At 45.9% G+C, this 25,813-nt stretch overlaps 1 protein-coding gene across 1 annotated transcript in view; it reads left to right on the top strand.

Moving 5' to 3' along the window:
• LMX1A (LIM homeobox transcription factor 1 alpha) overlaps positions 1 to 25,073 on the top strand; it is a 152,640-nt gene extending 127,567 nt beyond the window's left edge. The window contains exons 4-8 of the mRNA XM_057728868.1: positions 13,215 to 13,387; positions 16,275 to 16,352; positions 17,792 to 17,861; positions 22,795 to 22,965; positions 24,913 to 25,073. Of these exons, the coding sequence (XP_057584851.1) occupies positions 13,215 to 13,387; positions 16,275 to 16,352; positions 17,792 to 17,861; positions 22,795 to 22,965; positions 24,913 to 25,073 (653 nt within the window). The remainder of the gene's footprint in view (positions 1 to 13,214; positions 13,388 to 16,274; positions 16,353 to 17,791; positions 17,862 to 22,794; positions 22,966 to 24,912) is intronic.
• The last annotated feature ends 740 nt before the right edge of the window (positions 25,074 to 25,813 follow it).

Here is a 25,813-nt window from a genome sequence, read left to right as displayed (position 1 = left end):
GCCCATTAGCCACCTGCATTTTCCCGAAGTTCAGCTGTACCTATAATGGCAAGGTATTTTCACATTGTCAAGCTTCCTGATAACCTCTGACCCCAGCTCTCACTGGCATCAGTGGAAATGAAGCAGCTGACTGCAAGGGAGGACTCATTTACAGACTTGGTCTAGAACATGAAGCTAAATGGACACATCTGATGACATCCGTGTTTTGTGAGCGGTGTGTAGCTGTGACTCATTTGGGTGAGGCAAGCAGAAGGGCCGCCCGACGCTTTGCCTCAGTCCTGGAAGAGGCGATCCTGAATAGAGGGGAAGAGTGAGGGAGAGCTGAATCATCCCACTGAGTCCTTCTAGGAGCTCACCGCTCTCTTACCAGCTTAGGTGTCCATGGCTTTGGCCATCACACTTGACAAAGAAGAGGCAGATCCACCCACCCCACCCCCCACCCCACCCCTGTGCTTGGTAGGGTGCTTCAGGACGATGCCTGCCAAGGGCCGTCCCTGCTCATGTCAACCTTGGGTCACCGCACACTCAGCCCCGCCTTTCCTCCAAGCACACCATTATTATTTTTAAATTTGTTTTACTCTCCTAGCAAGTTTCAGTTATGAAATAGTGTTATTAACTCTAGTCACCTTGTAATACGTTATTCATCTGGAAGTTTCTACCCTTTCACGAGTCTCACCCTATTTCCTCCACTCCCAACCCCTTGGCAACCACTTTTCTACTCCCTATTTCAATATCTAGTTATTCTTCATGTTACCAATTCATGTAACAACTTAAAAGCAGAAATACATTGAGGGCCAACACTGTCAAGGCCAAAGTAGCTAGTGTGCAATCTCTGGTTTACAATTGCACACCGTTATTTTTTTTCTCATTTTATTTATTTATTTATTTTTTTTGGGGGGGGTACACCAAGTTCCATCATCTGTTTTTATACACATAGCCCCGTATTCCCTCCCTCCCTCGACTCCCCCCCACCCTCCCCGTCCCACCATTATTTTTAAAGAGGAAAACATTTCTAATCATAATTTTATTCTCCCCTAATTATCCAAACTGGCAGGAATTACTCTGAAGACTTGGATTCATTGAAAAGATGTGAAGTCCTGTGTTAGCTGACAGTGAGAATGTGTCATGACGGGCAGACCTCCCTGTGTATATGTGCAGGGGCGGGGGTGGAGGCAGAGAGAAGGAGGAATGTTCTAGATCAGTGATTTTCAAAGTGTGGTTCCTGGACCAGCAGCTTCAGCCTCACCTGGGAAATCATAGAAGTGGAAAGTCACATACTCCATCCCAGACCTACTGAGTCAGAGGCTCTGGGGGTGGGACCAGCGTCTGTGTCTAACCAGCCCTCCAGGTGATTCTGAGGTGTGCTCAGATTTGAGGATCACTGCTCCAGAGTTTAGATTAGAATTCCAGTGGTCTTAGATTCAGGGTAACAGTATTCTTCCCCTCATCCTCATTTCAGCAGTACATTCCATACTTTACAAGTACTGACGGGATTGCAAAGAAGTTTTTGGTGTTAGAAATTCAAAGCTAACTAATTGCACAAAGCATTCATGATGGTGCTATTAGCAATGAGTTCATCAATACCAAAATCATCTTGGGACACCCAACTTCACTTACAGGTAATAAGCGTAAATACTCTGCAAATGGTTGTAATGGAGTTCACTGCACAGTTATACTCAGTTGATAGTTAATTTAGGGTAAGCTCTTCCTGAGATAAATATATGTTTTCCTCACCCAATCTGTGTTCTTACTTGTGAAGAACCATGGCTATGGGAATGTCTGTTGAAGATTTCTCACTTAGGAAGGGCAGCCCAGCTGGAAGGAGTTGAGGGCCTCCTGGCCTAGGGCTCCATCCTTCCCACAGCTGTCCTGGGAGACTGTGCCTTCCAGTCCCCTAAAGAGTGTCTGGGGGACACATTGCATGGTACCTGCCGCACAGTGTTGTCCTCCTCTGTCCCATTTCCATTTTCTTTAGTTTCCTTCCTTCCTCTTTGTATCCTTCATTATTGTATTTTGGGTTTGTTTTTTTATTTCATGACTCACTTTCCTATTCTCCTTATGGAAATATAACCGCATGGGTACTGATGAAAGAGTGGACCATCAGTAGAATCCGTACTAACATGAAAGAGCAATTCAGGTTGTAGTTTAAGGAAAGTAAATTTCATTCCAGCTGAGCCCCCAAGTATGGAGGTAGCTAGTAATTCTGTAATAATTTCTGTAACCAATGGAAGTTGGTTGTCATTGGCGAATAAGTCTTTAAAAAGTGGAAAGACAGGAAAGACTGTGTAGCATGCCTGTTAGTGCAATGCATCACTTCATTCTATGTTAATTGGACACCACCTACTCAAACTATTAATCTCCTGAGTGTTCAGCGTGGTGTTGTATGTGGAGGATACAAAGATGCTTTAGATTTGGTTTCTGTTTTCTGGAAGCTTATTCTAGTTATATAGAAGGTACACAAAATTATAATGATGTTAATTGGCCAGCATTTGTGAAGTTCTTATCATGAGTTTAGGACCATACATACTGTACATAAATTGTCTATATAATTATTATAATTATCCTATTGTATAGGTGCTATTAACCCCATTTGACAGTTGGGAAACCAAGACTTAATGCAGAGGCAACTGGGCCCAGACTACTAGCTAATAAGTGATGGAACACAATATTGATTTTTAAGCCCAAAGCACCACCGTTATTTTTTTTTCTCTTTCACATTTTTGTTGGGGTATAATTGCTTTACAATGCTGTGTTAGTTTCTGCTGTACAACAAGGTGAGTCAGCTGTATGTATACATATATCCCCATAACCCTCCCTCTTGAGCCTCCCTCCCCTCCTGCCTATCCTACCCCTCTAGGTCATCACCAAGCATCGTGTTGATCTCCCTGTGTTATGCAGCAGCTTCCCACTAGCTCTCTATTTTACATTTGGTGGTGTATATATGTCAGTGCTACTCTCTCACTTTGTCCCAGCTTTCCCCCACCCCCCGCCGCCCCCATGCCATGTCCTCAAGTCTGTTCTCTACATCTGTGTCTTTATTCCTGCCCTGCCACTAGGTTCATCAGTACCGTTTTTTTTAGATTCCATATATATGAGTTAGCATAAGGTATTTGTTTTGTCTTTTTCTGGCTTCCCTCTGTATGATAGACTCTAGGTCCATCCACCTCACTACAAATAATTCAATTTTGTTCCTTTTTATGGCTGAGTAATATTTCATTGTATCTATGTGCCACATCCTCTTTATCCGTTCATCTGTCGATGGACATTTAGGTTGCTTCCATGTCCTGGCTGTTGTAAATAGTGCTGCAATGAACATTGTGGTACACGTATCTTTTTGAACTATGGTTTTCTCCTGATATATGCCGAGTAGTGGGATTGCAAAGCACTACTCTTAACCACTCTGCTGTAGCGCCTCCCAAAGTATGTCATAATGGAATTTTTATGTTAATCCAGTGCAATTTTTTTTCAAAAAATCTTAGCACTTGTAATATTGTTATTGGCTAAAATGGTTGGAGAATAATGTAAGGTAACATATGAAATTGTCTTCTAATTTGCATATGCTTGAGTAGCTAAAACATGGGAGGTAGACAAACGCGCGCTCTGGGTACAGTATTTGGAAAGGGAAGAAACTGACACGGGAAGGAGTTGAGGGAAGCTTCAGGAGAAGATAGATTTGGATCTTTTCGGTGGAACAGAATTATGGCAGCAAAAGACGCTTCCCCCACTGCCCCCAGGCATTCTTTGGCACATGGCTCTATTTTATTTTATTCTTAGCATTCAACATTGCTAAAGACTAAACTATGTTTTTCTTTATCCCTTGTCTCTTTTCTCCCACCAGAGGTGGGAGAGCAGAGACTTTCTGGGCCTTGTTCAAGCTTCCTTAGCCTGTGTCTGGAAACGTGCCTGTACATAGCAGGCACACTCATGATGTCGTTGTTAAATGACAGGAATTCTGTATGAGGAATGTGAGGTTCATAGTCAGTGGAAACGTACAGTAAGTTCATGAGCACGCGAGGCATAATAGAAAATAAAAATATTTAAACTAGCTCACATTTTTATGCTATTTTAAAGTGTTTTTTCAAAGTGCTTTCACCTACTCCTACTATTGAGTTCATAATCCTATCGGGGAACTTAGCAGGTCTTTATTCCCCTGATTTTACAAATTAGGAAGGTGGGACCCAGAGAGGTTAGGTCATTTGCCTTGGGTCACACAGCAGGTGAGTGGTAGACATAAGAACAGAAGCTAGATGTCTGACTTCACTTTCCCCTTCTCTTTTGAGCCTATCAACAGTTCATGGAATGCTCTAGAGTCTGAAGGCACAGACCTGGCTGGGTATTGGCCCTTGGCTGACTTTCCAAACCAGCAGAGGGCCTGATAGAACCAGGATGTCTCCACCAAGGGGGCAGGCATTCAGGTCAGCTGTGGTCCTCTAGGCAAATTCTCTCTGTGATTATGTCCAAGGTGAATTTGTCTGCTTTTGTGATAACATTTAGAGTGTTAGCCAGTTCACCCTCAGTCACCTAGGGGATTGTTCGTTTGGGTCTTTTTTAATTTGGAAAGATAATTACCCCTTTTCCTTCCATCCCAGATGATTTTATCCTTCTTAATGCAGCAAAATTGGACTATTCCAAAGAAATGTGGTATTCGATCCACTTAAGTTAGTTCCTAAATCAGAGCAAACACACTCTAACCTTATACGAACCGAATCCATTGTCATGCATGTCACACCCATGCCTAGTGAACTGTCAGGCTGGCAGATCAGTGAGCTTTTACTGAGATAGAGAGCAGAGCCCTGAACCTGTGATATGGCTTGTTGCGAGCTCCCTGGTCTCCTTCTCTGGGGCTGGCGAATCAAAACGAACAAGCCTGGTTTTTGTTTAGTATACGCATCTGTGCTTGACTGGAATGCAGTGGTGGTGGTGTAGAGGTGTCTTCCGATATCCTGATTACCAGGATTTCCAGTATATGACAAAGCTACGCATGGGTACTTTCAGCATTTACACCTCTGCTTATCAGTTTGGGTTCCATGTGGCCATATTTTCATTAAAAAGGGGAGGAGAAAGAGATTGAAAAACTCAAGAGAGGAAAAGATGCAGAACATGTGTGTCTTTGTAGAAGGGAGAGGGAATGAAGCAGGGTAGATGTCAGCAGAAAGCCTATTCGAATGTGAAAAGACCCCAAACTCATGCAAATCCACAGTAATTCTACCAGTCAGTACCAATACTGTCTCTTTTCCCTACAAACCTCCCAGGCACAAGGTTTCCCTTTCAGGAGCACCAGTCAGCCCAGGAAAGCAAAAAGAGAGGGGCCCAGGCTGTGGCAGGCGCCAGCACCCCCAGAGCTGGCTGCCCCGGCCCTGATCCCCCTGCTCCTCCCTCCGCCTGGCACAGGAGCCTCCATCCACAGTGAACATCGCTGAACAAAGGTGTCTTTCTTGGGACCCTTTACCCACGGCCTGAGTCAGGAGCACAGCTCGGCTTCTGTCTGCCCTGCTCTTGAAATGCTTAGTGCCCTGTGATTGGGGACCGTCCCCGAGCAGTGTTGCAGTGGCCGGGTGTGCCTGGGGAGGGCGGGGGACCTGGATTTAAAATAAGCTCTGTCCCTTTTGGACTGAAAAGAATGGCTTTTCCAGCAGGAGCTCAGCCTGTACGTAGATGATCCATCCCCCCCAGAAACCCTTCCCTTTTCTTTCCTCACTCCTTAGTAACAGAGATGCTGCCTGCAGTTGGGCCTCACCTGATGCTCTGAAGTCCCAGATAGCCTTGGATCTTCACAACAACCTCAGAGGCAGTTTAGGCAGGAGAGGGGTAGTGGGAGTGGAAGACAGCCTCCCAGCTGTGTGCCCTTGGGCAAAATATCACCCACCTCCCTGGGGCCTGATTTACCCATCTGTAGGGGGAGAAAAGGATAATAACGCATTTCCTGGCTCCTGGTGTTCCAACAGAAACAATGAAACAATGCAATTATAAAGTGAAGCTGTCAAGTATAAGCTAAGGGAAAGGGCTTTTTATTTCCTCTTGTAGATGAAGAAATTGAGTCTCAGAAATGTGAAGAATTTCATCTAGGGGTACACAGCTTAGTAGCAAAGTTAAAACTAGAATCTAGGTCTCCTGTTTCATGGCCAAAGTTAGCTTCCACCACTCCATCTTCTCTTTTGATATAAAGAGTGATCTTTCAGTGGTTGTGGGAGACATAGCATCTAGATTGCCCCCACTCCTGGGCTAGGGCATGCGTAGGTGACTGTCATTTGTTTATGCCTGATTTGCTGGTTAAAAAGCCTGTTTCTCTGCTCCCTGCAGGAGTGTCTTAGGCCTGGGCTGGAAGTAGACAAGCTTTGCATGCAACCTGACCCTACCACCTAGACCCTGTGTACTGGGGAAAGTTCCTGAAACTCTTAAGTCTATGTTTATTCCTTAGGTAGGAGAGGCGTTCCACCAGTACCTGCCATGCTGTGTTGCCATGGAGATGAGATGAAATGTTTACCCTGGACAACAGGGCCTGGCACACAACTGGTGCTTGGGATGTGGGCATTTGCTTCTTCTTTTTCAGGGCCCTTGTCTAGTGCTAAGACCTCAGAGACTTCCTCAGCCCAGTCTGCAAAGTGGACCTGGTGGCCTGGTGGTGTCACCCACAAAAGGACACAGCAGTCTAGCAGCTGGTGTCTGTGCTTTCCTGGTCCATGGTGCCCTGCGCTCTGGGTCCACACTTTTCCTGTAGAGCTCCAGCCACAGAACCCACCCCCCCCCCACCACCCTGTCTCATCATTGCTAATGACATTGGCTCTGGAACATCAGGACCCCTGGAGTAGGCTCCACATGGCCTCTCCACCATGTGTTTCTTCCCCTAGAAGAGCACCCTCTGCCGAGGCCCTGAGATCTCCCTACTGGCCTGCATGCACGTTCTCTCCCCTTCTCTCCAGTTCAAGGCTGAGCCCTTCTCAGAACCCCTGCTGTCTCCCCTCTGCTTTTCCAGGTCCACTCCTCCCTCCTCCCTTGCATTTAGACTCCTGCCTTCACTAGCTCCTCTGGCTCTTTGACACCCCTCTTTCCTATAGGCCTGCAGTTTTTAAATTGAAGTATAGTTGATTTACAATGTTGTGTTAGTTTCAGGTATACAGCAAAGTGATCCACTTACACATATATGAGTGTGTGTGTGTGTGTGTATATATATATTCTTTTTCAGGTTCATTTCTATTATACGTGGGAGATATTGGATACAGTTATTTGTGCTATACAGTAGGACTTTGTTGTTTATCTCTTTTGTATATAGTAGTGTGTATTTGCTAATCCCAAACTCCTGCTTTATCCCTTCCCCGCTTTCCCCTTCTATATATACCATGCCTAAAGAGCATGACCAAATACTATTTTATATTTATTGTTTCACATGTGCTAACTCTAACACAGTTTTCTGTTCCTTGAGAGCAAGGGGTCGGCTCAGATCTCTCTCATCCCCTTGCAGCGCAGTGCACAGCGCTGAGTACCTAGTGACATGCAAGCAGAAGGTGTATTCTTTTTTTATTTTCCACTTCGAAGAGTTTATTGAGTTTGCTGCATTTATTTATTTATTTTTGTTGTTGTTGCTGTTGTTTTAAGCTCTTTATTGGAATATAATTGCTTTACACTCTTTTACCAGCTTATAAGGTACACCAAAGTGAATCAGCTGTATTTATACACATATCCCCATATCCCCTCCCTCCCGCGACTCCCCCCACACCTTCCCTGTCCCGGCCCTCTAAGGCATCACCCATCATCGAGTTGATCTCCCTTTGTTATACAGCAACTTCCCACTAGCTCTCTGTTTTACAGTGGGTAGTGTATATATGTCTATGCTACTCTCTCACTTCATCCCAGCTTCCCCTTCGTGAAGGTGTATTCTGATAAGCCTCACTTCCCGGGTCCAGGTCTTGCTCCCATGCCGTTAGAAGTTCTCTCTGGACATAAAATGCCCTCTCTGTCCTTTCCTGCCTGGCAACTTCTGTTCATGGTCTGTCGTTCACTTTCACCTTGAATGACACCTGTACTGTATCACCTCCCCAGTCCCCTCCTCCAACTCCTCAAAGCAGTTGGCACGGGATCTTTCTCCTCTATTAATCTGGGATTTGTGAGAGCAGAGGCCAAATCTTCATCCTCTCTGCAGCCCAGAATTGTCCTTATGCAGTGTCCAACACATGTGCCCACAAGAGATGCTCACTGAGAGGATGATTACGCGGTCAAGGTCCAAGGCAAATCTCTTACGGGAGCTTGATTTGGGTCTGAGTTGTGACCTCCTTGAAGCCTCTGTGTAAGGCAGTTTCGAAACAGTAGCTGCAGGGACTTTGCTATTCTAGAGAGCTCTGCCTACTGCCTCTTGAATGTGAAATGCTGCCTTGCATCCAGAGCTGACCCCGGTTATGCTCTGGGAGGATGGAATTCTGATCCCGTAGTGCAGGGCAGCGGCCAGAATCGTTTCCTATATTTTCTGTCTTCGTAAATTCCTCCCTTACTTCTTTCCCTCCCGCCTCCACCCACCGCAAGTCCCAGAGCCTTCCTCTACTCCCCCGGCCTGAAGGACATTTATGAGACTCATCACGGGTGAAGCATCTGAGGCCTGTTCCTGCCTCTCCCTTCCCTCGTACGAGGGTCTCTGGTCCTCCTCCCTCACCCTCACCTCCTGGGCCAAGCTCTGATATCTCTTGCCCTGTTTATGGGCTGTTGGGATTTTTCCAACAACCTGAAATGAATCTGTGAGGCCCCACAGGTAGTACAGCCTGTCTTGCGGCCATAAAGCATGGCTGGGTCTTTCATCTGCCATTGCTTATGTCATAAACGAGTGGGAGGACCAGGCAAGGGGGAAACAACAGCCCCGGAGCCATTCCAGAATTTTTTTTTTTTTTTTTTTATGAGAAAAGGAAAAGACAGGCCCTGAGAAACATGTTCCAACTTTGTGCCAAGCAAATTCATTTCACCCTGGTAGGCTGTGCGTGGAGACTTAATCTCTGGACTTTCCCTCGAGGAGTCAGATTTATGCTGCGTGTGTCTGAATGGCCTCCAGGGATGCTGACATTTGTTGTTGGAGACGGCAAGTGGTGTTCCTTTCATCTCCGCTGAGGGGTGTCAGCTTAAATTATGAGGGGTCGCTCTGGCCTGCATCTGGGAGTGGGAGCCTCTGGCGATGCAGAGGGGACGTCCCTCCCTCCGCGCCCACGATGTCTCTGCTGTTGGAAGTGTTTTCTTCATCTTCTGCACGCCAGTCCTCCTGCTGGCCCTGGGAGAAATCTCCTGGCTCATTCAAAACTTCCTTTTCTGTTGGACAAATCTTTAAGTGGAGAAGTTGGCATTAGAGTCAGGCAGCCCTGCCCCTGCTGAATGAGGTGGCGGGAGCCTCCGTGAACATCCCAGGAGCAGCCTGGAAATTCCCTGAGGGAGTCAGAGGGCACTGCTATGCTTATAATATTTACAACCCTGCAGACCGAAGCTGGGTGATGGTTAGCGATGGTCTGCATTCCCCTTGGCGGCTGGCTTGTGCCATCTGACTGGCCCTTTGGGAGATGCCCAAAGGCCCTCTATTCCTCCATCTTCAGAATCTCTCTTGCTGAGATCTGCCAGGACGGCTGAAATTCCACCGTGGTGGCTGTTTGGTTGGAGGCATTTCCTGTTCCGTGTCTATATGTTAGACACATCAAACCATGCTAATCACTGACTCCTCAGTGTAGCAGATGAGCAGTGCTTCTTGCCCCCAGTGTCAGAGCCTGAAAGCCTGGAACAGAGGATGTGTAAGTTTTGATGGAGAACGGGTCAGGGGAGGTCTAGGGCAGGGGTCAGCAAACTACGGTATGCACGCCAAATCTGGCCTGGTGCCTGCTTTTGAAATACAGTTTTATTGGAACCCAGCCATGCCTATTCATCCTGTCTCGACTGCTTTCGTACTACAACGGCAGAGTTGAGTGGTTGCAATAGAGGCCATAAGGCCTGCAAAGAGTAAAATATTTTACTCTCTGGCCTTTTACAAAAAGTTTGTAGGTGCCTGGTCTAGAGCATCTAATACTTCTTGGAAGGCAAAATGGGCCCCCTTAGGAGACAGAAGAGAGAGATATTGAACAGCAAAAAGGAGGAATCAGAGGGAGAAAATGCACCACAAAAAAAAAAATGATAAAAACACTCCAGAGACCAATTTTAATCTGACGTATCTCTTCTCCCTCTTCTCCCCCTCCTCTCCTTCTGAAAACAAATGTTTTCATCTCTCTTTTCTCACAGGGATATAGAGAGAATGAATGAGCAGTTGCCTGTGATGCTCACATCATCCAAAAATGGAGATGACTCTTTCCCCCACTCCTCTCTGCTGTTCTATGATGGGATAGCAGGTATGGGGAAATGTGCATGTACCCAGGCAGGAGTAAGTCCAAAGACAGTAGGAAGACATCAGGGGCCTTAACCATCCACTGCTCGGGCTCTGAACAAAGTTCAGCAATCACATCTTCCTTCTGGGGCCAGCCCAAAGCCCCTGTCCCTCTCTCTTCCTTCTCACAAGCACTTGTATACTGACTTTCTATAAAACCAGCTCTCGGTGTGAGCTAGGATCATGTCTGCAAAGAGAGAAGAATGAACGCTTGTAGTGTGAAACCTTAACTCCGACTCCCATCAATGTGCAACTGTTAATAACAGAAAACGTGGGTCTCAGATTAAGAACACTTCTTTTGAAATAATGGTGATGGTGACGATGATTTACTAAGCACGTATCACACTCTAGACAGGGCTATACCCTTTACATATATCATCTCGTTTAACTCCAACAACACTGTTACTTCCTCCAATGAGAAAACTGAGTCTTGGGGATTTGTTCAGAATCACACATCATAACCTGCGAGGCCAGAACTGAAACCCAAGTCCGTGTGGCTCCAGAGCCCATGTGTGTGGACACCGTGCCATCTTGCTCTCCTGAATGGTGTCACCATATATGAGCCATTATCATGGAATCTAGCATCATTTTAGATCATTTCATTAGTTTCATCATCCTTGTCATCACTATACATTTGCATCAAGCTATGTGACGGTAAAAGAATTAGACTGACTCCGTAAGACATTTGCAAATACCATTTTATGGACAAACCTGGTATAAGACATGCCGTTTCTGAAGATGATACAGTGCATTTTAAAATAAATTCTGTACTTTGGATTTCTCACTCATTTGTTCCAGACTCAGCCCCTTGTAGTCACCTGCCTTGCAGGAGACCTACACAATCCTTGGCGTGGGATGTCAACCGTGTTTCCTCAGAAACATCACTGAAGGCATCACCTGTACCAGAGGAGCATCCTTTTGACCCCAAAAAATCCACCAGCAGAGAGAATTACTGGCCTCACTAAAGACTGGGCTCTGTGGGTGGGGCTGGGGGGTGTCTCTGAACAGCAGGATGTAGGACCCAGCAAGGGTGAATCTGCACAATGGCTTCCTTTTTTCTACCTTTTCTCCTCTTGTGGGGTCTTCTTATTTCCCTAAGGCTTTTAGTTCTTACATGCTTCTTGTTTCCTTGTTATTCTGAAACCTCCTTCTAGAAAGATCCTAAAACCCCTTCAATATGGAGGTCTGACGAAGATCAGCTTACTGATTTCCCTCCCCCTGGAAAGAGCAGCCTGAGAGTTGAAGATGCCAGAGTGGCCACTCCTCGTCATGAGGATTCTTCTTTAATCTCTTCTTCGTGCATCTTGTGGGTTTTTTCATTTGTACTGTCGAGAGGTGTGAGGCAGAGGGGAAAAGACGTCCTTTCCACACCATCTAATAGGAGCCTCCTCTGTGCCTCTGTGTTGGTTGCTTTGCACACAATAGCACCTCTCTTGTGCCACCCCCTGGTGGGTACTCTTGTTTCCAGGGCAGGCTAAGTGCAGGACGTCCCTTGCACAGGGCTGTACTTAAAACAAGAAACACAGCTGGATGGAGACCTAGGTCTGCCTATGTCAGACCCTGTTCAGTTACGTTGCAAGGGTCATGCCCTCAAGGAACTCTTCCTTCATGTTCAAACTGTATGTCTAAAAGTTCATAGAGGAAAGAGTTTTAGCCATTGTCTTTCAGATAAAATAAGTTTTTTTGGCTCTGGCAGAGTCAAAAATTAGAACTCAACTAACGTCTAAACTAAAACATTGTATGCAAAGAGCATCTTTCCAGAGGAGGGCGGGATAAAGAACAAGGATGTGTAGCTCACACGTGGTGGCTGCCCTCATCCTGGATTTCTTGAAGTGGCCGGGAAGCGGATCAGAATCCGGGGACTGGAGCTGGGGAAGCTAGTGGGACAAAGGTTTCTCCTGGAAGAAGAAGGACAGCTGAGCTTTGTGAGGACCCAGAGAGAAATGAGGATCTCGTTAGGGTAATGTGGGCACACAACTGCCTGTGGCTTTTAATGCTGAAAGTAGGAAAGAGTCTTTCTCACATGGGCATTTCCCAGATCCTAGAAGCATCTTCTGAAGAGTATGAAGTCTGTGGGATGCGAGAGGTAGCCTGGGAAAGAATGTCATATGTACTGGAGGCTTTATTTCCTTCAAGTTTCTCCTTGTATTGATCACTGCTTATAGAGTTGAAATAATTCACATAAATATAAATAAATCAATACAGTTACTTTAATAGAGAGTTATTTATTGTATAGATAGGCAATTTTGACTAATTGTCTATGTTGTCTGTACCTACAAGTAGTCTAATGCTGGTCTTCTATGGCCTTTTAAACAGTATCATTTTCTACCTCCTGACAGTGGCTAGAATTTCAGATGTAGTATCTAGGAAGTTATACAGAACTTACTCAGGTCTCGACTTGAAAAATGGCATTTAAGAAATAGTAACCACCAATGCTTACTGGGCATTTATTATATGCTAAGCAGCCTTCTGAGTGCCTTCTTGGTAAACTCATTTCATCCTCACAAACAACCTCAATGAAGGAGGTTCTCCTATATCCTGATTTTGCAGATGAGGAAATTGAGCCACATGTCACTCACCCGAGGTCACACAGCTAGTCAATGTGGAGCTAGGACAGTATCCTGGGAGAAAGTCCTGAGTTGTGATGATAGTTTGTCTGGTTCTTGACTCCAAGTTTTAGAAGTTTTTCCTTCGCCCCTTCCTGGGGGTTTGGGTTGTTGCATTCTTATCTTAAGTCATCCTTGAAACCTGGACCTGAGTGTCCAAGTGGTATGGGATAACATACAAGTCCAGGAAGTGGCCTTGAGGGACTCAGCACGTTGTTTTTTGCTTCTTTCAGGCAAAAGTGATGATGAAGACCGTCTGTGCAAGTCAGCCCACGGGGCAGGGAAAGGCGCCGCTGAGGACGGCAAGGACCATAAACGCCCCAAACGTCCCAGAACCATCTTGACAACCCAACAGAGGAGAGCATTCAAGGCCTCGTTTGAAGTATCCTCCAAGCCGTGCAGGAAGGTATGGGGGAAGGAGGGAGGAAGAGGGATGGGGCTCCGCTTCTCTGTGTGCACCCTGGACCCCTCTGGGATGTCGATGAGCACCTGGGGGTCAGGGTGGGGGAGGCCGTTCAGGCAGAGTCTGGGCAGGTGGCCTTGAGCCCCGCTGGAGGCTCCAGGGATCACTGCAGCTGTGGCCGGGGCTCTGGTAGAACCTCCCTGTGCTTTGGGGCATGCATACCCACTCCAGCTGGCTACTTGCTTGTACCTTTCATTTCATGGCCAGCAATGGGGAGAATAGATAATAACACATTCCAACTGGGATATAGATCGAGGTGTTACAACCAAGTGAAAACACAGTGACTTGTAGCATGTATTCTTTTTTGGTTCGGTTTGTTCTGCTTGAGGTGGTGATGTGGGCATTCGTCCCAGTTGTGATTCATCCACTTTTGTTGTTGCATGGTGTCCCATGGATATACCATGGGTTGTTTGTCCATTCACCTGTTTCCAGTTCGGGGCTGTTACAGATAGGGCTTCTGTGAACAGTTATGCAAAAAAAAAAAAAAAAATACAGGGACTTAGTGAGATAGGAGTTTATGTCTCTCTTATATCACAGTCCAGAGGTGAGCAACGCAAGACTGGCTGAGAGGCTGTATACCCATCATATGGGACCCAGGGGCTGCTCCAGATGTCACCATTTTTTGCAGCCACCGTGGAGAAAGAGGAAGTGGGGGCAAGCCGCTGCCCTTTTACGGACACACCCTGGGATATTTTGCATCACTTTCACTCATATGTGTCGTCTAGAATTTAATCCCGTGGCTGTACCTCTTGCAAGGGGATCTGGGAAATGAGTCTATCTGGGTGTCCACGTGCCGTGCAAAAGCTTGGGGATTCAGTCGCTTATAGGAGCGAGAAGAGAATGGATATTTGGGACAATTAGTAGTCTCTGCCACCAGACTACTGTTGAGTCTATTGTACCATTGAGTACTGTTGAGCGCCCGCCATTTGTTGACTCCCTGCCATATGCTGGGTGCTGTGTTGTATGCAGTGCAAACAAGAAAAGCAAGCTCTCTGAAGTTGAAATTGAATCGAAATTCATAGAAGAAAGACATTTTAAGTTTTTTCGCATTGTTTTTCCTGCCTCCCTCTCTGCATGAATCCGCTTTTACTGCAATAACAAACCATGCCTTCGCAGCTGCCAACAAGCCTTTATCTCCTGCTCCTGGGCTGTGGGCTGGCTGTGGCCCAGCTGGGTTCAGGTGCCCCATCTGTCTCTCATTCAAGAGTCCAGGGCAGTGGCCACCTGGGGCACGGGGGTCTCATGATGATGGCAGAAGGCAAGAGGCCAAGTCCTGCTGGGCAGTCCCACTGACAGTCTCTCCTTGGGTATCACTCACTTCACATGCACTCACATCCCATGGGCCAAAGCAAGTCACGTGGCTAAGCCCACTGGGAGTGCAGGGGAAGGGTCCACCCCTCCATGGAGCAGGGGCAGGAAGGATGGATACTTACTGAACAATAATACAGTCTCCCACCAGTCCTGACTTTTGAAAAAAGGTCTCCCACCTGCCAAATGCTTCCTTTTGCTGCCCTTGCGGCCCCAAAGCTCTGGGGGAAGAGCTGATAGAAAGTGAAATAGCCCCAAAGTAGACCTGCACAAGGACCAATTCCCACTTCCTCGTTGGCGTACTTGCTCTGCATGTACTAAACTGCCAGCCTCTGTATGACCTGTGCCCAGTGCTTGTCCCCGGGCAGCCTCCAGGCCACCAGCGGGGAGGAGATGTGTGCACTGGACACCGGGGAGAAAGCTCCAAGGACCAGAACAGAGGGGCAGCCAGGAGCTGCGGGAAGGCAAAGGTCACCTCTGTCTGGGGAATCAGGAGAGGCTTTGTGGAACAGGTGGCTTTTGAGCTGGGCCTCTGAAGGATGGATAGGGTTTCAGCAGGTGGACGTGGGCCCCTGGGCACACTGCTCTTTCAGTTGGCTTAGCAGAAGGATGTGCTTTTAAAATCTGCTCTCGTCACCCTGCTTCTCCTAAGCCTCAGCCTGACTGGCATGACAAAGGTGAGCACTTCCCAAGGCCTCCAGCTTGCTCTACTGACCTGTTTATTCAAGGAGCTGCTACCATCTCATCTGCTCCTCGGACTCGAACGAAGAGGGGGCAGTGTCTCCCAGGGCCACACTTGGGAAATCTGTGCTCCTTCCCCCTTCGCTTCTAGCCCCCTTGCCAGCCCCTCACCCTGTGCCTGTGTGGAGGGTAGACATTTAAACCTGTCTCTTCGTAACAGGGATCCCCGTCGTGCACCATCTCTGCACGGCCCCATACGTGTGTCTGCAGCAGCGCTGTCTGCCTGCCCCGCCGGATCCCAGATGGCTCTTCTTTGGGCAGGGCTCACAGTGAATATGCATATTCGTGAAACACCCAAAGTCACCTAGAGCTATGAGGGACAAAACCAAAAATTTAGGTCAGTGAATTTAGACAAGAGAGCAAGAGAGAACCATTTGTTTTTGCAAAATGATTTTCACCCTCGGTTCTCCTTAAGTAGGTTAATGCGTATGCCTGGAGTATCGCTAAAACACAACAATAGATTTTGCTAATATCTAAGAACCACCTGAAGGTTTGCTGATATCTAAGAACGTTTCCAGAGGAAGAGAAACTCAGAAACACCTCTTGGAATGCACATCCAGATGAATGCTTACTCCTCTCTTTGTTTACCTGGGGAAGGACCTTCTTTCTACCCAAAGGGAAACGATGCTCTTGTGTTTGGGATTTTGCTGAGCGTTGAACACTCACCAGCTCCTGTGTAAGATGCAGTCTCTTGGCCTCCCCATGAACTGCACAGGAAATGTTCTGTCCTCTACTCTCCGAGGTCAATGTTTCTATATTTCGAATGTTTCATTTTTTCAAGGTGAGGGAGACCCTGGCTGCAGAGACAGGGCTGAGCGTCCGTGTCGTTCAGGTGTGGTTCCAGAACCAGAGAGCTAAGGTAATCTGCTTCTTACTTCTGTCTCCACGTGGCTGGTTTCCTGAAACAATTGTTGGACATTGTACTTGCCAGCAGATTTCCTAACTTCAGCTCACTGGAGAGAGTAGTTCTCTTGGTGCAAAAGTTCTGTGATCAGTAATCATTTCAGCCAGAGCAGCTTTGCAGAAGGGGAGAGACGGGGCATTTGCTTTAATGAAATGGCTTTTATTTTCCTATTGTCCATGGCTGTGAATCTGGCCAGCCTTTCTGGGTGTTTTGGGAAAATCAGGTACTTTAATTCCCATTCATTTCACCCAGATACCAGAGTTCCTTTGGAATTTCATAGGGACACCTACAGAGCACCCATATGATTGGTCTGAGACAACATTACGGCATAAGGGATGCCCTTACTCACCTTTGCCAGTGCCTCGCCCCTCCTTGATATGGGTCCAATCATCGTATTACCCTCTGGATCCTACCAAGGTCTGTATCCCCCCACCATGGTCTTTTATTTATTTTAAACCTTTACTTATTTACTCTCCTACCTGTACATGTGTGTGCATTGGTGGCCCATTTCTCTGCAGCCCTAATCTGTAGTGGGTGATAAATTCCTATCTCGTTAGCTGATCATGATTGGTTAAGACACCATTTCCCTAACTGAATTCCTCAGAGCAGGGCTGCTTCTGTGTAGTCCATGGTCCTTCTGTGGAAGGATTTCATGGTTCAGTAGGTTTGAGAGGACCTATAGCCTATGGATACATAAGCAGAGAGCATATTTGAGGCTCTGAGAAATCACGCAGTAAAGAATTTTATTTTAAATCTAATGCTCCCTACACACACACACACACACACACACACACACACACACACGCTCCAAGTAATATATTAATATCTCATGGAACCCCGATATTCCACAGAACACACTTTGAGAAACATTGTGTTAAAATGTTCCTTCTGGGAAGTTTGTTTGTTAACAGGGTGCTTTGGGAGTCAAGCTCCTTACTAGAGGCGTGCATCTCCTGGTGCGTCTGCTACAAGGGCCAGCAGATAGGGGAATGGGGGAGACAGCCTCTTGGCTTGTCCCAAATCACACCCTGTCAGCAGGCCCTTGCTGCACGTCTAAGCTGGGCTGTACAGCCCACATCCCCTCACTTATGCCTCACATAAAACTGTCACAACATAAGCAGCAGGTTTTATTTGCTGAGAGGAAATCCCCGTTCCTGCTAAGACCAGCCGCACTGTTGCCTCTCAGCCAGCTGTCTGTCCCCGGCTGTGATGTAAAAAGCTCTCAGCCGCCATGCATCGGGCTCAAGGCACTGTTCCTGAAGCGTGGCTCCTTTCCTGAGTAAAAGCTGGGGAAGGTGTCTCTCTGCTTTCCCCACGAGCCACTGCCCCCCGGTCTTGCTGCGGGACCTGCTGCAGGCCCCCGACTTCTAATCCTGTGGTCCTCTCCTCATCAGATGAAGAAGCTGGCCCGGCGGCAGCAGCAGCAGCAGCAGGATCAGCAGAACACCCAGAGGCTGAGCTCCGGTAAGCGGGCGCCTCCTCCCCGCCAGGCCTCCCCTGCCGGGGGCCTCCAGCCACCCAGCCTGTGGAAGGACGTTTGTGAGCTCCATGAAGCCCAGTCCACACCCGCCTGGGAGATGGGAGGATCGAACCCTGAGAGCTGTGAGAGGGCTGAGGACGCCAGCTGCAGGCCCAGCACCTGCAGGTTGGAGGTGGCCCTAAGCTTACCCAAACCTCACCCTGCTGCAGTGTCAGGAGACTGTGTCAGGCCTACCTGCAGAGTCGAAGGCGTGACCAGTTTCTCCTCCTGCCTGGCCCTCCTCCTTCCAGGCAAATCGGTTTCATAGAAGGCACAGCTGGGACTTACTCCTTTCCAAAATAAGATGAAATGGTAAAAATAATGATGGTGAAATAGTCATCGCCTCCTTTGTTGAGCACTTTTGCCCTCACACTTGCTGACCTGATCCACGACCTCTAACCCAGAGAAGTTACTCATATTTCCATCTTACAGACGAACAAACAGAAGCTCTGCAAGACTAACCATGGTCCTAGATCAATAAGGGCTGAAGCTGGAGCTGGAACGTGTCTCACTGATTCTAAGTTCCGCTCGGCCATGCTGCCTTAACATGCCCTTACCTCCGTGGACCTTCATTCGTTGTTGTTTTTGCTAGGGGTAGTGTGAGGATTTGGGGGGGTGTGAAGAGAGACAGGTTGTGGGACCCTCCAGGGAAGTTAAAAGAAAAAAAGCAAGAATAGCTATATTAGAACAATGTCCTTCTTAAAAGAATACGCCCCTCCGCCCAGCTCAGCTGCCCAGCAGAAATTCTTGAGTGGTCTGTTTGTACCCTATAGCAGGGATTCTCACCCTTTAATATGTACCTAAATCACCTGATATTTGGTAAAGTATAGATTCTGATTATTAACGTCTTGGTGGGCCCAGAGAGTCTGCATTTTTTTTTAAGAACTTTTATTGAGGTACAGTTAACAGACAATAAACTGCATATATTTAGAGTGTACAATTTGGTATCCCAATCTCCCAGTTCATTCCCCCCCAACCTTCCCCGCTTTCCAAACTTGGTGTCCATATGTTTGTTCTCTACATCTGTGTCTCTATTTCTGCCTTGCAAATGGGTTGATTTTTACCATTTTTCTATAGTCCGCATATATGTGTTAATATACAATATTTGTTTTTCTCTTTCTGACTCACTTCACTCTGTTATGACAGTCTCTAGGTCCATCCATGTCTCTACAAATGTCCCAGTTTCATTGCTTTTTACAGCTGTGTAATATTCCATTGCATATATGTACCACCTCTTTTTTATCCATTCATCTGTTGTTGGACATTTAGGTTGCTTCCATGTCCTGGCTATTGTAAATAGTGCTGCAATGAACATTGGAGTGCATGTGTCTTTTTGAATTATGGTGTTCTCTGGGTATATGCCCAGCAGTGGGATTACTGGGTCATATGGTAGTTCTATTTTTAGTTTTTCAAGGAACCTCCATACGGTTCTCCATAGTGGCTGTATCAATTTACATTCCCACCAACAGTGCAAGAGCCTTCCCTTTTCTCCACACCCTCTCCAGCATTTACTGTTTGTAGATTTTCTGATGATGTCCATTCTGACTGGTGTGAGGTGATCCCACATTGTAGTTTTGATTTGCGTTTCTCTAATAATGAGTGATGTTGAGCAGCTTTTCATGTGCCTCTTGGCCATCCTTATGTCTTCTTTGGAGAAGTGCCTATTTAGATTTTCTGCCCATTTTTTGATTGGGTTGTTTTTTTTTTTGATATTGAGCTGGATGAACTGTTTATATATTTTGGAAATTAATCCATTGTTGATTCGTTTGCAAATATTTTCTGCCATTCTGAGGGTTGTCCTTTCATCTTGCTTATAGGTTCCTTTGCTGTGCAGGAGCTTTGAAGTTTCATTAGGTCCCACTTATTTATTTTTGTTTTTATTTCCATTACTCTAGGGGGTGGATCAAAAAAGATTTTGCTATTTTTTACGTCAAAGAGTGTTCGTCCTATGTTTTCCTCTAGGAGTTTTATAGTGCCTGGCCTTACTTTTAGGTCTTTAATCCATTTTGAGTTTATTTTTGTGTATGGTGTTAAGGGGTGTTCTAATTTCATCCTTTTACATGTAGCTGCCCAGTTTTACCAGCACCACTTATTGAAGAGGCTGCCTTTTCTCCATTGTATATCCTTGCCTCCTTTGTCATAGATTAGTTGACCATAGTTTATCTCTGGGCTTTCTATCCTGTTCCATTGATCTATATTTCTGTTTTTGTGCCAGTACCACACTGTCTTAGTCACTGTAGCCTTGTAGTATAGTTTGAAGTTAGGAAGCCTGATTCCACCAACTCCGTCTTTCCTTCTCAAGATTGCTTTGGCTATTTGGGGTCTTTTGCGTTTCCATACAAATCATAAAATTTCTTGTTCTAATTCTGTGAAAAACGCCATTGGTAATTTGATAGGGATTGCGTTGAATCTGTAAATTACTTTGGGTAGTATAGTCATTTTCACAATGTTGATTCTTCCAATCCAAGAACATGATATGTCCCTCCATCTGTTTGTGTCATCTTTGATTTCTTTCATTAGTGTCTTATAGTTTTCTGCATACAGGTCTTTTACCTCCTTGGTTAGGTTTATTCCTAGGTATTTTATTCTTTTCGTTGCAGTGGTGAATGGGATTGTTTCCTTAATTTCTTTTTCTGATCTTTCATTGTTAGTGTCTAGAAATGCAAGAGATTTCTGTGTGTTATTTTGTATCCTGCAACTTTACCACATTCATTGATTAGCTCAAGTAGTTTTTTGGTGGCATCTTTAGGATTTACTATGTATAGTATCATGTCATCTGCAAACAGTGACAGTTTTACTTCTCCTTTTCCAATTTGGATTCCTTTTATTTCTTTTTCTTCTCTAATTGCTGTGGCAAGGACTTCCAAAACTATGTTGGGTAGTAGTGGAGAGAGTAGTCATCCTTGTCTTGTTCCTGATCTTAGAGGGAATGCTTTCACTTTTTCACCATTGGGAATGATGTTTGCTGTGGCTTTTTCGTATATGGCCTTTATCATGTTGAGGTAGGTTCCCTCTATGCCCACCTTCTGGAGAGTTTTTATCATAAATGGTGTTGAGTTTTGTCCAAAGCTTTTTCTACATCTATTGAAATGATCATGTGGTTTTTATCCTTCAGTTTGTTAATATGGTGGATCACATTGATTGATTTGTGTATATTGAAGAATCCTTGCATTCCAGGGATAAACCCCTCTTGATCGTGGTGTATGATCCTTTTAATGTGTTGTTGGATTCTGTTGGCTAGTATTTTGTTGAGGATTTTTGCATCTAAATTCATCAGTGATATTGGTCTGTAATTTTCTTTTTTTGTAGTATCTTTGTCTGGTTTTGGTATCAGGTGATGGTGGCCGCATAAAATGAGTTTGGGAGTGTTCCTTCCTCTGCAATTTTTTGGAAGAGCTTGAGACGGATGGGTGTTAGCTCTTCTCTAAATGTTTGATAAAATTTACCTGTGAATCCATCTGGTCCTGGACTTTTGTTTGTTGGGAGATTTTAAATCACAGTTTCAATTTCATTCCTTGTGATTGATCTGTTCATATTTTCTATTTCTTCCTGATTCAGTCTTGGAAGATTATACCTTTCCAAGACTCTGTCCATTTCATCCATGTTGTCCATTTTATTGGCGTATAGTTGCTTGTAGTAAAGTATAGATTCTGATTCTTAATGTCTTGGTGGGCCCAGAGAGTCTGCATTTTTAACAAGCGCTCATTGCTGCTGGCCTTGGACCACCATTGCAAGACTGTGGAATGCGACATTGAGCCCCTTGTCCATGCATAGACCTTGCCTTGTGCTTGATACCTGGGCTAGGCTCCGCTGAGAATTTGACTCATGCAGTCAAGAGTTCTTTTTGCTTTTTACCTTCTAGGCCAAACAGTATCTTAATGGCAAGATAGATGCTCTGGGAGAGAAGTGAAGCAAGGGCATGAGTGCTGGGGCAGGGAGGAGGTACAAACCGGTCAGAAGACCTGAGTTTGCCCCAAGTCCACCTCCAGTGCTGATTGGAGGTCTGGAACCTGTCTTTCTGTCCTTGGCACCTCAGTCTTGCGTCCCTAGGGTCGGGTCATGGGATGCTAGTCCTATGGCACAGCCCTATGACCCTCAGAGAGGATCGCAGATATGAGAGGGCCTCAGGAGGAGCCATGTAGGCTGACTGCATCGAGGTCCACATGCTCAGAGAGTGCAGGATGCTTCGAGGCATTATGAGAACAAGTTCCTTGTGCTTGGAACTTTGAAGGATTCTACAGGCAGCTCCTAGTGGAGACTTAAGAAGATGGAAGATAGAGTCTCTGAGAGTTAATAGAACCATGTTCAGAGAACCACAGAGGGATATGGGAGCAGGAACTGAGTCCTCCTTTTCTCATAAGATTCTGTACACGAGTGTAGCAAGTTGTAATTCCAAAGCACATACAGACGATCCCATGGAGTCTTCACATCAGCTTCATGAAGTCCTCTGGGCCAGAGTCGTGCACCCTACTTGACAGATAGGCTCCTAGTGGGGTAATGCTGGAAGGATCTTTAGATCCACCCACGCTGTTGTCTGCCAAGCCTGTGTGTAGCATCAAATGCCTTTGTTTTAATGATGTGGTCCAAGGGAGCTCTCCAAGTACCACACCCCCCATCCCTATCCTTCAGGGTAATCCCTGATGGCCCTTGGTAGGGCACAGACTGGGACCCACTGAGGTCACCTCAACCCTTCTATTCTATAAATGAGGAAACCAAGATCCAGGAAGTAAAATGATGTAGCCATGATCACATGACATGTGTGGTCACCAGCCAGTGGGGCATGGGAAGTTCAGAGCTATTCTGTGGCCCGCCCTCCCTCCCAGCATGGGATGCTGGGATGCATGTGGAGAATGATCTGCCTTCTTCTTTGTCTCACAGCTCAGACCAACGGTGGCGGGAGCACTGGAATGGAAGGGATCATGAACCCCTACACGGCCCTGCCCACCGCACAGCAGCTCCTGGCCATCGAGCAGAGCGTCTACAGCTCTGATCCCTTCCGACAGGGTCTCACCCCACCCCAGATGCCTGGAGACCACATGCACCCCTATGGTAAGAGGGACTCAAGCCCCGCAGGGACTTCGCACAGCTTGCTTGAGTGAGTTTTTCATCTCCTCCCAGACACCTCTACACAGTTCCTAGATGCTCATTAAAGTTCCAGAGCAGAATAAGTGTCCCACAAAATACCACTAGAATCACCTAACTGATGGCTCCAGAAGAAAGACCAGCGTGCATACACGTTAGTCACGTTTCCATTTATTCTCCTTTTCAAAGCTTCTCATTCGTTAGTTTGAATCGGGGGTTGTGTTTTCATGGTAGACCTGTTTGTTGGGGTTGAACTTCCCAAGTCTTTGATTTCATGCCTGGCACCACACTTACATGTTCATAAGCATTATCAGCAGTGATATAGGCAGAGGCTTTAATCATGCACACTCTTAACATTATATGTACCACGTAAAGCACAGAAAACAGGTGTTTGAATTGGACTCTCCTATTACAGATACTAATAGGTATTCTAATGTAATTCCTGAAACAGAAACTGACTTGTGAAGTGAAAAGTATCTCCTCCCAGTCTCACCCCAGCCAAATTGAGGTTCTTTAAACACAGGGGGTGGGGCAGCTGAGACTCCCCCACTTTTCCAGCTTGCTGCTTAAGCTGAGGGGCAGAAGCTGGGGCCTGGGCACCCTGATGGAGTGGGCAGGCTCTGGAGTGGAAGGCTGAAGTTCAATCTCAGGCCCAAATATAGGCCACTGCATTTTTATACAGAGAAGATAAGTGGCCTATGTAATGCATTCATCTGTACTGTGAAATCTGTAGTCACCCTGATAGCTAAAAAGTGTTTTATTCAGCAAGCCTTTAAAACATTAGTATTAGAGATATATGCCTCAACTTACAGACTTTGTCAACTTCTTTTTTGCCTTCATTTAAAAAAAATTATCTATAATGTTAAAATCAGCCCTATCTTCCCATGTGATGCATTCGGCAAACACCAAGATCCAGCTATTTGCAGGCTCGTCACTGACCAAACTCATTCATTTATACACATGTAGATATATATGTGCACACTACAGTGATGGCCATCCTCTTTGCTCCCTTAGAAAACTCATGTAAGGTCTGTAGCTGTCTTCTCTCCATCACTTTGCAAAAACAGGGCAAATGACTTTTGTTTTTTTTTTGCAAATTCTTACATTTTTAGAGTCCTGGGGGTCTTGTTACATAAAGGACTCCTGTGATGAATCCTTTAGTAAAATGAATACTTAAAGCCACATGATAAGTTTTATAAACTGCTGTTTTCATCTCTCCCATTCACTTGAAGTAGAGGTGAAATGTACTGAAGTAGAGGTGAAATGTACATGCCTCAAGGTTCTGGTCACAGTGGTTTTCCAGCTGTTCCTTACTTTGCCCTCCTGATTTTTTTTTTGCCAAAGATGTATATTAGTCGAGTGGGGGCACCTAACTTTCCTTTCCTTTGCAGTACAAATCTGGGGAAAGAGCCAGCACTCAGTATACGTGTGCTATTTGAAAGGACGAGTGTTGTCACCGGAGGTTTCGTGAGCATCATTTGCAGAGCTGATGTTTGTTTTCTTACCATCCCTCCTTCAAGAACCATTTTTGTGGCCAAAGTCCTCTAGAAGACCTGCCTCTGTCTCTCCAGCCTGTGGTGCTATGCCCACTTCCCACCCTCACTGTCTAGACATTCTGACATTTGCTTATGCTGCACTCAATTTAGTACTTTGTCATATCCTAGTTTACATTATTTTCAGTTGTTGCACTTTAGACATAAGCCCCCTGAGGAGATTGTTTGTGGACAAGGATTATGCCCTCTCCTACTCTTCTATGTAGCTCTCCTTTCACCCCCACCCCCTCCCTCGCACCCAGTAGAAAGCGTCCCCTGGGAGGTGTGCTCAGACCATGCTGGGTGAAGTCAGCTGAATTGCCCAGCACTGAATGAGTCACTTCTTCCAGACCCTCATGCCAGTGTTTCATCTCCATTTCAGGTGCTGAGCCCCTTTTCCACGACTTGGATAGTGATGACACCTCCCTCAGTAACCTGGGTGACTGTTTCCTAGCAACCTCAGAAGCTGGGCCCCTGCAGTCCAGAGTGGGAAACCCCATTGACCACCTGTACTCCATGCAGAATTCTTACTTCACCTCTTGAGCCCTCCCTTCGAATTCTGTGGCTAGGCTCCCATTCTGGAACAACCATATTACATGAGGGGTCAGCTGGCTTTAGGATGGGGAGGCAGGGAAGAGGTGGGTTGGGGAGGGAGTTTTGTCGGGGATGCTGTTGTATAATGATATGGTGTAGCTTGGCATTTCCAAAGACTGAATACATTATGGATTGCATAGTTTAATGTTTCTAATAAGAGTCTTAGTGTTAGGTATGAAGATGTGTTTATCATTGACAGGGATTTTAAATATAGGCATTTTCATGCAAACTAGATACCTAGAGACTCCTAACAACTTCCCACCACTTTTGGGGAAGCTCTCGTCAAGAGGTGCATATGTCTACCCATCCACACACCCATAGACAGACAGACAGACAGATAGATGTGTGCGTGAGTGTATTACCTTTCATACTTTATCATCAAAGTTTATTCCTAATTATAACAGACATCAACTGTACAGCAAAAAGTAACTTTATTTTCAGTGTGAACTATATTTAAGGAAATGCTTGATGCACTTAAGTTATAAAATGAGATAATTTACTTTTATAAACTTTATTTTGACTTTGAAGAGACTTGTGGGCAGGGCGGAGAGCACTGCTCCGAGGCCTGTAGCTTTGAGTGCTTGAGTTAATTCTGTTTTCAGAAAGTGTCATTGAGGTTTGGAGGGCAAGTCTGTGTGGCTGACAGTATTCAGTGGTAGATTCTTGCTCTGTTTGAGGTGGAGTCACTG

Source organism: Hippopotamus amphibius, chromosome 3, assembly GCF_030028045.1.
Source record: "Hippopotamus amphibius kiboko isolate mHipAmp2 chromosome 3, mHipAmp2.hap2, whole genome shotgun sequence".
In the NCBI taxonomy this organism is placed as follows: domain Eukaryota; kingdom Metazoa; phylum Chordata; class Mammalia; order Artiodactyla; family Hippopotamidae; genus Hippopotamus; species Hippopotamus amphibius.
The sequence above is the reverse complement of the archived record's forward strand: the minus strand, read 5'-3'. Positions and strand labels throughout refer to the sequence as shown.